The 12,577-nt window shown below is 43.3% G+C and overlaps 1 protein-coding gene across 1 annotated transcript in view; it reads left to right on the forward strand.

Moving 5' to 3' along the window:
* The window catches only part of FRMD3 (FERM domain containing 3), a gene marked incomplete at both ends in the record, with an annotated part of 305,970 nt that overhangs the window by 253,226 nt on the left and 40,167 nt on the right, over positions 1 to 12,577 (forward strand). The window contains one exon of the mRNA XM_079705929.1: positions 2,246 to 2,370. Coding sequence (XP_079562055.1) covers positions 2,246 to 2,370 — 125 coding nt within the window. The remainder of the gene's footprint in view (positions 1 to 2,245; positions 2,371 to 12,577) is intronic.

The raw sequence follows: 12,577 nt of genomic DNA on the forward strand, positions 1-12,577 counted from the left end.
CAGTTTCACTCAGAAACTGTTCTTTGCCAGGAGCGCACGTGAGTGGGCTGCAAAGCAGGTCAGGCATTTTGGCCAAGTCGGCTGGTGCCTGGACCCCGAGAGCGGGGGAACACAGCATGGACCCTCACCTGACAGGGAGCAAAAGAGCCTCCATAAAGGCTCGCTAAGGGTCCCTCCCTGTTGTGATATACATAGTAATTTCTGGGGGAGGTGGCATGGATGATCAGAGGTGGGTGATTCAGAGTTGGTTTGTGCAAGAATGGAAAATAAGCTTTTCAGAGGTCAGAAAACTACATAGTCCACACAGACATGGCAACATGTGCTTTGCAGAACTATGATCACAGTCATAAAGGCCACAGGGCTAATGGAAATCCCATGAAAAACTCAAAAAAATGAGAGCCCTTCACAATAAAAGAAGTCATTGCTCATGGTGAATTTTAATCCCCCCTTGTTATTCCTTCCTTCCTTTCTTCCCCCTGCAAGGAATCCCCACCTCCACTTCTTTCCCTATAAACTCACCACGCGTGCCAGGACTTACCGCTGACATCACCTTCCCTGGGAGGTCTTTCCTGGCTCTCCCCTCACTCACAGCAGGATCACATGCCCCTCTCTGGTGCTCCCCTGGGACCTCGGCCGCCAGTCAGTCTCTTCCATGAGATGTGTGCTTTTCCAGCTGTGGCTGTAGCACATTAATGAGTCAGGAAGTGAAAATAGTGGTCAAGACCAGCACTTTAAATGAAATTAAATTGAATGGAAAGTAAAGCATAGTGGCTCACACATAGCAAGAGTTACTATTGTTGCATGAAACATTCTCTTTAGCTGTGTGTGCACTTGCGGGTGTGTGTGTGTGTGTGTACAGAGATATGATATCAAATGTAGTTTTTAATGTAAGTCTTGGTCAAAAAAGTTTGAAAGTCATGGCTCTAGAGAGTAAGTTATCTAAGGTGAGGACCATGATTTCCCAGAACAATACATACATACCAGCTGCAAAATAAATGGTTGTAGAATAAAATAATGAAGAAAAGAACTCCATGGTTAAGCAAGTCCTTATAAATTTCCTTTCCAGTCAGTGGCAGCTGGGCAGAGGGGGTGTGGCTTTTAACTCTAGATGCTAACAGCTTCTTCCCTGTCCAGCTCCTATGCCCAACAGAAATGCCTGGGCTGTAAGGCAGTCCCATCAACTGGCCTGGAGAACACCTGTGACAGTCTGAAATGGCAACTTAATGCCAAGTTTACTTCAGTTTCAAACTGAACACCCCTTAACAAGATGCCAGGGGAGGTGCTATAAGGCACCTGAGAATGGATAGGTCAGTCTCTGCCCTTAAGTTGCTTTATCAAGGTGGGGCTGAGTAGTACCCCAATAATTACAGGGCGACAAAGGTAACAAATATGATGAGTTGTGAAAGAAGGGACAGTAGTGTGAGAAGGAAGGGGGAGAGGGAGTTCATTGTGAAGGCAATCCAGGAGGGCTTCAAGAAGAAGGAGACATTTGACATCATCTTTGAAGGATGGGTTGGTTTGGGTTTTGACAGGAGACCTGGGGATGGGAAGGGTGCTGAAACACCCACCAGAGGTACCCCACATCCCTGTCTGTCAGGGCAGACAGTGTAAATGGGCTTCCTGTCTATCAGCCAGTAGCCTTGACGAGACACCTTTCCTTGCCATCTACTGCCCATTGAGCTACTGCAATACGTGTGCTCCTTTCAAAAGGAGAAAGTGGAGCTGGGTTCTGTGTTTGGTTCGTGAGTGGGGTGTGAATTTGAATGGGAATATTAAGCATCGATATTAAACGTTGGACATCCAGCTCATGGCTATAGAAAGCCTGTGCCATCTGCCTGGCAGAGTTTTTTTGTTTTTGTGTTTGTTTGGTGGTTGTTAAATTACTTTGAGCCATGCCCTTCATTCACTTTTCTGCATATGTAGTTCAGTGATACCTGCCTCTTGTGTATCTTTGTTGCCCATGTCTTTTCTCAATGCCTTGTCACATAGCATGTCCAAGTCTGATGACATGTGGGGAAATACGTTTTCTTTCACTGTGTTGCATTAGAACACATGGACATTATACCACGTATCAAGACCTTAAGGATAACAAGGGCTGTGTGTCTTAAGTGCTATGTCATCTTTACCACTGGCCTGATGCACTGTGTGAGTCTAGGGGCAGTTCCCAGCTTGGGTAGCCAACTGAGATGGAAGGGCCGGTGTTCCCAGTTGAAACCAGTTCCCTCTGGCTTGTGTCTGTTTTCAGAACCAACATTAGTCAGAGCCGCAGTTCCCACTCCTTGAACAAACAACTCATCATTAACATGGAGCCCCTGCAGCCCCTGCGGCCGTCCCCCAGCGAGCAGGAAGAGGAACTTCCACTGGGTGAGGGTAAGTACACTTCCTTCCAGAGCCTGGCATTGCAGGCTTACTCTGGGGGAATGAGGGAGGCACCAACCCTGGGTACCTTGGGTAATGGGCTGGGGTAGGCGTCAGAGTGAGTCATAAACTGTGTTTTTAGTAAATAAACTCTTCAGAGCTGGAAGACTGCATTATATTGAGAGTTCTATCAGTTTCTCCTAGAGAGAGTTCACTGGTACAAAGCATTCCTAAAATTACAAGTTAAAGCAATAGTGGTGTTAGACCCATACTATCCAATATGGTAGCCATTAGCCATGTGTAGCTATTTAAAATTAATTTTAAGTTAATTAAAATTAAAAATTCAGCTCCTCAGCCACATTAGCTAGATTTCCAATGCCCAACAGCCACATGTGGCTAATGGCTATCATCTTGGACAGCTCAGACCAAGAACATTCCCATCATTACAGAAAACTCTATTAGATGGTGATGTTTTTGACTATAATCACAATTAAATTAGTGGTTGTAACGAATTCTCCACAAATATCTCTACACTGGTCATCCCCTTGCTGCTTCACTATTTCTGTGTCCCTTAATAAGAATTCCCTTTTCCACAGGGCCTTGTCTGACGGTTTTGATACAAGCTAAAATATATATGGTCCATTTCAGCCCCAAAGTTGTTATATTTGTAAAGGCTATAATATGTGTGCTTCTAGGCTTCTTTCTTTGCTTTTAAGGGCTTTGCTTCAGGAAAGAATCTTACCACACTGCTTACCGCATACACCTGCTGAGGCAAATATCACTTTCATTAATTTCAAAGTAAATTTTTAAAAATTCACATAAAATAAAATTATTGGAAACTTGAACCCAAACATAACATGCTTTCCTTAAATTTATGTGATTTTAGTTTCATCATTTAAAATCTGGGTACTGGGCAGTTTCAAGAAGGCGGGTCACTGTGTCCCCGAGAGATCACCTTTACCTGCAGCTTTAAGTCAAGAATCCCTTCCATAGGGGAAAACTCTTCAGCCCATAATAAGAATATGGCTTGGGATGCAAATATCCTTGGGAGAGGTCGCAGCAGCTGATTCACACTGAAGCATAAGGGGTTTTAGTAAATCTTTCCCTGAAAGGAAACTTTAATGGTTGGAAGGAGGACTGGGCAATGGGATGCCATAAATTTCATGGGTGGAAGGAAAATGTGCAAGATACGAAGGATGGGGTCTCAGGAGACACGTTTATCCCCAGCTCAGCCACAGGATGATGATAACCAGAACGATCTTGTTATAATCGCCTTTATGCTCTGTCTCAACAACCAACTCCATAAGCTCCATGCTAAATTAAATTTCTTAGCCCAGGGGTCCCTGGCTCCATGTTGCTTGTCTACATTTTTCAGCACCTTCTCTGTTTTTCTATGTTCCTCAAAGTGCAATGAAAGCAGCTTTTGTTTCTGATCACTAGTGATTTTCTGGGCTTCCTCCCATATGTCTGGAAGTTGGTTTGAGTGGAAATCATTTTTTCTGGAGGTCAGGATTAACCCAAGTTTGAATGAAGGAGGATATGGCTAATGGAGAAGAGGAAGGGAAAATAGATAACCCAAGCTTAGGATTGTGACTTTGCCTTGTCTGCAGAGATGGAAGCCTAGATGGGAATAAAGCTCGGAAGACCAGTTACCATGGGGAATATGGAAGCCAGGCCACTGATGCCTTGTGAGCACCCTAGATGTGAAGGGGAGCCTGGGCAAGCTTTCCCTGGACAAGCTTTCCCCGGACCCTTCATTTCATTCAATTAAAAGAAACTTCTGTTTTGCTCCATTTTCTATAATGAGGTTCCATTTCTAAATACTAACCTTGTCATTAACATGACAACTGTGTGGACAAGAGACTTATGCATTATAATTAACTGCAATAAAAATTAAAATGTCCATAATATATGATAGGAATCCATGAGCTACATTTTCAATTTTTCCAGTTATTTAAAATATGAATCTTTAATTCTTTCACCAGCTGTAAAGTCAAACTGATAGGTTTCTCTGTTTAAATGTCCAAAATAGCTCTATAACTATCTAATAAAATTCTCTTTTCTAGGAGAACTGTCCCCTTATGGAACATCTTTTGGGTTTTGAAACTCAGGCAAATCATAGCAACTTGCAGGATATAGAATCAATTTAAAAGGAAGAGAAGGGCTTCCCTGGTGGCGCAGTGGTTGAGAGTCCACCTGCCGATGCAGGGGACGCGGGTTCGTGCCCCGGTCTGGGAGGATCCCACATGCCGCGGAGCGGCTGGGCCCGTGAGCCGTGGCCGCTGAGCCTGTGCTCCGGAGCCTGTGCTCCGCAAGGGGAGAGGCCACAACAGTGAGAGGCCCGCCTACCGCAAAAAAAAAAAAAAAAAAAAAAAAAATAAAAAAATAAAAGGAAGAGAAGTAGAAACGACAGTATTGTTAAATGCCCGGTATATAGAAGGAACTTCCCAGTCTAGAAAAGAGAGCAAAATCTTCTTAGGTATCGTGAAATTCAAAGTTATGATTCCCACAGTCAACATAGCTATGTTCTTGATACCCTTATATCTCAGTTACTATTTTAGAGTCAAATTCTGCTTCATGTGTCTTGTCTTTGAGTATCAGTTAAGGGGATTTAAACATTCTATAGGGATAAATAGATTATTTAATAGATCTATATGTCTCTGATATATGAAGAGAAGAGAGGCAGAGAATACAGCTTTCAACAAAGATGTCTCCACTTTTGTGGATGGGCAGATGCAGTGTGATGGATTTAATTTCACCCTTGTATTTTGATATTGCAACTTTTTATGTCTGAGCAAGAGCCAAATTGAAGAAATTAGAATTTCACTCCTTCCTTAATACAACAGCTCTGGCAAAGATGTGGTATACAACTAAGTAGACCATACTTAGCTGTGAAAGTTGCTGTGGCCCTATGAAGATGAAGATACTCTCTTTTCCCTGGAGACTCACAGCCTGTTGGGGAGACAGCAGTGGGATCACAGAGGTGAAGAGTAGGTTCTACCTCTGCTGATTGGGTTGCATACTCACTTTCCTTTGTGCCTCACGAGATATTAGTGCCTCAAGCTGCCTGGAGAGCCTCTTGTTCCCTTTCAGTCTTATCAGAGTATATGGCATAAAGTTGAGGGCACAGGAATCAATGGATGAGACTGACAGGCAGAGGGAGTTGTGGGTGGTCTAGTCAACTTGCATTGGATGCTCGTGTGGCTTCCAGGGAAGAGGGGGCGGGGGAAGAATGAAAGGTGAGGCAGAAAGTTAGGGAAGGACCAGATGGTGATGGGCCTCACCCAAATTGCTGGAGAGTTTAGACTTTAACCCAAGGGCAGTTGGGAGGCACTGGAGGATTTCAAGCATGGACCTGATAGGAATTGTGTTTTGTATCTTTTGTGTGTGTGCAGAGGACAGATTAGAGATGGGTATGGCTAGGGCAGTTTTTCAATCTCAGCACTATTGACCATTGAGCTGGATATTTCTTTGTCGGGGGCTGGCTTGTGCTTTGTAGGATATTTAGCAGCATCCCTGGCTTCTATCGAGTAGTACCCAACCAGTCTGCAACCAAAAATGTCTCCAGGTATTGCCAGATGCCCTTGGGAACAAAACAACTGCCTGAGAATTACTGTGTTGGAAGCACAGAGACCCCACAAGAGCCACTGCAATAGCCCAGAGACTAGATTAAACGAGGGTTGAGCTGAGGCAGAAGGTGGGATGGGGAGAAGGCAGTGGGCTCTAGCTAGTAAGCAGCAGAGTTGTTGACACACGTAAGATGCCTGTGGGTTCCTGTCCAGGTGCTGCCCTTGTCTCCAAGAACTTGAGAGGGAAAAGACCTTAACCTCTTTGGAAATGAGACTGTTCTGAGACACAGGAATGTTCAAGTGACATGTCAACATCAGAGAGGCGATGGCAAAAATGATTTCATTTAGATATTGGACCCTTTGGAAGAGTTAGGTACTTCACTGAGCTTCAGACACAGAGTGGAGGAGACTCAGACATCTCTGCTTACCTTTGATGTCGTTATTCCTCATTTCTATACAGTGGCTCCGATTCTTGTTTGGGGGATTCAAATCACACATTTTGAAATTGGATCCATAAACAAGTGAAGGTTGGCAGTCTGAGCCCTGTTAAAAGAGTTGTCTGATTAGGAATCATTAAAAAATCAGATTGGGAGAAGAAAGAAGGACCTTAACCCTGACCCTTAGAGGCACCATCTCCTGGAGGTCATGGGAAGGTCCTGGTGCCTTGTCTCGCATGGGTGCCATGGTGGTGACATCTCTGCTGCTGTCATGACTCTCAGTGGTCCTGACCACCCATTTGTCTGACAATCTCTTTCTGTTCTTCCTGGAACTTCAAGATTCTCAAAGACAGCTGGAGAGAGCATGATTGCCCAGATGAGCTCAGGGGCATTCTGGGAGAGAACCCGTAACCCCGTTGACCTAAATGACAGCTGGAGGATTATCTCTGAGGTTGGCTGTGTCTGTAGAGAAAAAACAAAATCAGTTCCTAGGCACCAGTAAGCAATGAGAAAGTTTTCAATGTTACCCCAAAGTTGCTCAGCTACAGGATCCGAGTAAGTTAGTGCTGTGGAAAGCTTTAGATGTGAATAGCAAACCATTTGAAAAGTGCCACTTAGAGTTTATAAAAATTTCCGGAGAAGAAAAAATTGAGAGTGGGAATTGTTCTGGGTGAAAATGACATTTTCAGGAGTGATTAATCTGAATAAATTCACATGCAAAATGGAGTAGGGTTCCCACAGTGTATACAGCAAAATGCTTGCATGTTTTATTAGTAGAGTATATTTTTCGTTAAGGAAAAAAGATTATGGTAGAGAAGGGGAATGGAATGAATCACGTGAGACTTGGTAGCTGGCAATTACCAACGCCCGGCGAAGGTCACTCTTGTCCACCAGAGTGATGGTATGAGCTGGCATGATTAAACAGGCAGGAAACCATGCTTTCTTCTCCTTCGTAGACACAACTAAATAAGAGTTGAAAACGTTTGACACCCTCCTGCTGGCAAAACAAAAGCACAATGGAGACACCAAAATTTCCATAAAGGAATGTCTTGGGGATGGCAGTGTGATTGGTTAGAGGGTGGCTTAAAGCTGCATTTGCATACGATTGAGAAAATGTCTATATCAATGAATAGATGGGAATTAAGTAGGGCAGTAAAGCTAACTCTCCCGAGCCACACTTTTGCACTGTCCCTGTAAGTGTGTATGTGTGTGTTTGTGTGTGTGCACGTGTATGCGAGTGCATGTGTGTGTCATGGATGTGGCTCTGTGTGGGGTGGGTAGGGGGCAGTGGGGGTGTTTTAAGGGTCATTTACAGTGTCTGGCTCTAACCATAGGTGACTTAAGTTGGTGTCATTGAAATTCTAGAAAGTCTGTATGTGAACCTGTGAAGGCATTTTGAGCATATAAAAAGCGTATAGTTATCCGTCAAGCATGCCACACTTGTGACCCCACCCTGCTCCATCCTAACACTTAACAGGTGACCCGCGGGGCCAACTGTGGTCTCCATGTGCAGGTTTTTCTGCACCATAGCAGGCAGAGCCTTTCATACCCTACACAGTTGTTCCAATCCCATCACTGTTGGAATCTCTAACAGCCCACGGTTGCCATGGTTACACTGACTCCAGTAAGTCTGGTCTCCTCCCTGGTTATCTGATATGAAAATTGTTCTCCCTCTTTTCTTCCTTTGTAGAGTTCCATGGCCAGGGCTCAAACAGATTTACCCTCTTCTCAGGGTGTCAGAGTCTCTCTTCCATGCCATTGTCCCTCATGTGCCAAGTAATTTCTTCCTTTTGGCTTAGGATATGTGAGGATATGCATTGGGAGTGACGCACTGGTCTTTTTGAAATTTCTTTTATGTTATGTTTCATCAAACAGTAGGAGCTGTTTCTAAATCCTGTGGGACCACCTTTCCCCTGTGGTTACTGCTACCTGGTGACAGCAGACCGTTAGCACCAGCTCTAATTACTCGTGTCCCTGCCATTGGGTTTGGGGTGGCTATTTGTTTGTATTTTCTCATTATAAAACTAATTTATCATCTTCTAGAAAATCTAGAAAGAATAAAAAAGCATAAACAAGGAGAAAAAGACCACCTTCCAGATTGTCCTACCTGCTGGAGTCAGTCGATGTTAATGTGTTAATAATTTTTGTCCCTACGTGCTTGCTTTAAGGCCATTTCCATCATCCTGTGTGTAAAATTTTTTAAATTCCTGCCTTGTTTGCTTAATGTTGAAAACGTGAGTGCATGAAAACATATGATAAATTGAACTATAGGTCAAACCATGAATTGGGAGCATATTTAATGCAAATGTGGACAAATGGGTTAATATCCTGAATTAGAAAGAACTCACACAAAGTGCTGTTTTAAGCATCTTTTTGGCATTGCTCAGGTTTGGGCTCTCCCAAATTTTCCATTTAATGGCACCCTCAGTCTCCCACTGCTGATAGGCATACAGTAGCCGAACCTGCTTCCACAGGGCTAGGAGCCTCCGCAGAGCAGAGGCCAGCTTCTGGTTTTATTTATAACTGCAGTATCGTATTAGCAGAGCCAGAATTCAGAATTCTTTATCACATTTATTGAAGTCGGGAAGTTTGGATCCACAACTCCTCTAGGGTAGGAGATGCCAAGAGCAACTTAGGGAAAGAGATAAAGGCCTCCTGAGTGAGCTCTGCAAATTCATATTTGCAAGCTCTTCAAAGCTTTCACCTTCCCCTTTGGTGCTTTTCTTTGGAGTTGGTGTCATCTTTGGAACTTTGGTTTCTGGTATTTACTGATGACTTAACGTACTTGAAAGAGAGCTTTGTAATTTGAAGCATTTACACTGCTGGAAGGAAACTAAATGCCTTGTTCCTGATGCAAGTTAAGTGTTTTTATCTTACAAGGATTTTGTATTTTACATCATACGATGCCAACATGTGCATCATTTCAGTTCTGTAGTTGGCTAAATGCGATAAATTGTTCATTTTAAGAAATATCGTATTCCTCAGCATAAACACAGCAGTGCTTTGGGTAGCTGCTCTGTTTCTGCATTAATGCCTTGCACCAATGGGGAAACACAAACTCTGGTCTCAGATCATCCACCTTTGGGAGCATCATATTCCTCGGCTCTGAGACAAGAAGATAGGACTTGAGCACCACTCAAACGCTTTCTAGCTCTAAATTCTTCAGTTCTTTTGCTTAATGTCAAGGTCAGATTCCAGAACTATGGTTTGAGGTCTTTCACAATAAGTATGCAAACCTGGGGACAGGAATATTTTTCATAGCTTTTGGGGGTTAGAGGGAATGTTAAGGATGTTCTAGCACAAGGGTTGGCAAACTGGCCGGTGGCCCACTGCCTCTTTTTTTTTTCTGGCCCAAGAGCTAATGGTTACATTTTAAATGATTATATAAGTACCTACATAGTATCCTTGATTTTACCTCTTGGCCCACAAAGCCTCAAATGTACCATCTGGGCCTTTAGAGAGAATGTTTGCTGATCCATGATGTAGCACACCCCCTCTGGATTCTACAAATGAGAAAGCTCAGAGAGAGGAGACTGTTTGCCCAGAGTCACGGAGCTGGGTGAGTACTGGGGATGGGATCTTGTCCTGTTTGTCAAATTCCTGGCCCAGGTATCTTAGACGACATGAAATACATCTAAAACAGCTCAACTTCTTGCGAAAACAGAACCATTAACTACGGAACTACAGTTAGTTTTCAGTGACAACAAATGAATTATCAAAAGAGACATCTTATCCTATATAAACGATATATAGGATGTGATTCAGTGTGATTCATTGAGAAGAGCTGCTGCATATTCGGGGCAGGGTTTGAGTGTTTGGCCTTCAGTCACAGCCTGCCAGGACCCTGTGACTCCTCAGAGACATCCAGCCCACCAGGAGCATCACCTTCCCTGGGCACCAGTGGTGGTGAGGCTGTGGACGCATGTGCCACACCAAACAGAATTCCTAGTAGACCCAGGTTGCAGGGCAAACAGCCTTCATGTAGGAAGGCTCTCTCCCCTCTGGGAATCATGTTCTCATTTTAAAGCTGAATTTGTTAAATAAGGAATGGCTCACTCCGGGCCTAGTTCTAATTACTCATAGTCTGTATTGAGAATCTTTGTCTTATTAGTGTGAACAACTCAGTTCTGAGCTTCCCAAATCACTGCTCCAGCTCAGGTTGGCACTTGGCTGCCACACCTGAGTATTTAATAATCAATTGCTTTAAAGGATTCAGCTGGGGTAAAAAAAAAAAAAAAGTCAAGTGTCCCATGAAGTAATCTGATCACGGTCCTTGAGGGTTAGGATGTGAGCCAGGCGAGAGTGTCAGCATATAAGCAGCTGTGACAGCCGGAGTGTGATCTGTGACAGGGAAGACATTCTTCTTTGGCCCTTGGACAAGAAAACATTCCCACCACATCCCTAAGAAACCGCAGGAGAGGAAAAGTGAAGATATTGCTAAACTATTGTCATTAGAAAGCAGAGGCTATCATTTTCTGGATTCCATAGTCAGCATGGGGTCCTATTTTCTACTGTTTCTGTTAGTGGGTTGGTAGTGTGTGTTAAGTAAATGTTCTTTGTGATACCCAGGCTTACATTGAGGCAGGAGCTCACAGAATCTCCCTTTCTCCCACCTCTTTTGTTAAGACCCTGTGCCAATTATGTGAAAGAAAGTGTTGGGCGGTGTAGGCTAGTTCCACTCTTTTAGGGAGGTGTCTCGGGCAGTACGGGCAGGGTTCAGAAAAGAGGCTCTGGTCAGTTGGCACAAGGCTGGATGTTGGGTGTGTCCACTGGGGTGCATGTCCAATGCCATCTGCAGAGTGGTGCAGCTTTTCTCTTGGTTTGGCTGATGGAGAATTGGAGGCCCTAAAGCCATGACTTCCAGACCCTGGGTTTATACAATGGCCCCCTTGGGTGGAGAAACTAACTATCCAGACTTCTATTGGGATTTTACTTTTATCACCTCCTCAAAAAATTTCTATTGCATAGGTTTTATAATGGATATAATATATCAAGAGAACTGTACATGTATCCAATTTATAAATAAATACTCATTTTTTCATAAGTATGAACAAACATGTTTCCCCCAAAAAAAGCTTTGGATATAGCTGCTCTAGATCTTACCGATGAGTACACCAAGAAGAAAAGGCAGGGCATGTTTTTGAAACTCTCAAATCCCTGTTCATGCCAAACCTCCAGATTCCTAAAATAGATGTGCGATCTATCTGCTCTAGTTACGGTGGTGACATGCCATTTTACATGCTTTTGGTCTTTCATGCTGGTAAACCAGGGTGAGTCATCCAAGCACAGTCTAGACCTTCGCTAAGCTATTTGGTAGGTGCTGTGTCACTCTCACTGAAGTGTTCTGTGGTGGCCCCGAGTCCCTGATTTACATGAATGCTGGACTCTCTTTTTGTTGTTGTTATTGTTATTGTTGCAAAAATCCTTCAAATTCTTTTTTTAAATTTATTTTATTGAAGTATAGTTGATTTACAATGTTGTTAATTTCTGCTGTACAGCAAGTTGATTCAGTTATACACATACATACATTCTTTTTCATATTCCTTTCCATTATGGTTTATCACAGGATATTGAGTATAGTTCCCAATGCTATACAATAGGACCTTGTTGTTTATCCATCCTATATATAATAGTTTGCATCTGCTAATCCCAAACTCCCAGGCCATCTCTCCCCCACCCCACTCCCCCTTGGCAACCACAAGTCTGTTCTCTATGTCTGTGAGTCTGTTTCTGATTTGTAGATAAGTTCATTTGTGTCATAGTTTAGATTCCACATATAAGTGATATCATATGGTATTTGTTTTTCTTTGTCTGACTTACTTCACTTAGTATATTAATCTCTAGGTCCATCCATGTTGCCGCAAATGGCCTTATTTCATTCTGTTTTTATGGCTGAGTAGTATTCCATTGTATATATGTACTACATCTTCTTTATCCATTCATCTGTCGGTGGACATTTAGGTTGTTTCCATGTCTCGGCAATTGTGAATAGTGCTGTTATGAACACAGGGGTGCATGCATCTTTTCAAATTATAGTTTTGTCCGGATATATGCCCAGGAGTGAGATGGACTCTACTTCCTGAGTGTACACAGGACACAACCTTAGTGGGGATCCTCTGGTGGTGGGAAGAGCATTGAATAGAGACTGAGAGGGCTGGGGTTCATTCATTCACTTGATAAACAGTTACTTCTTCTCTGGTACGTGCTGGACAC

The sequence above is a fragment of the Hyperoodon ampullatus genome (assembly GCF_949752795.1).
Source record: "Hyperoodon ampullatus genome assembly, chromosome: 6".
NCBI classification, from domain to species: Eukaryota; Metazoa; Chordata; class Mammalia; order Artiodactyla; family Ziphiidae; genus Hyperoodon; species Hyperoodon ampullatus.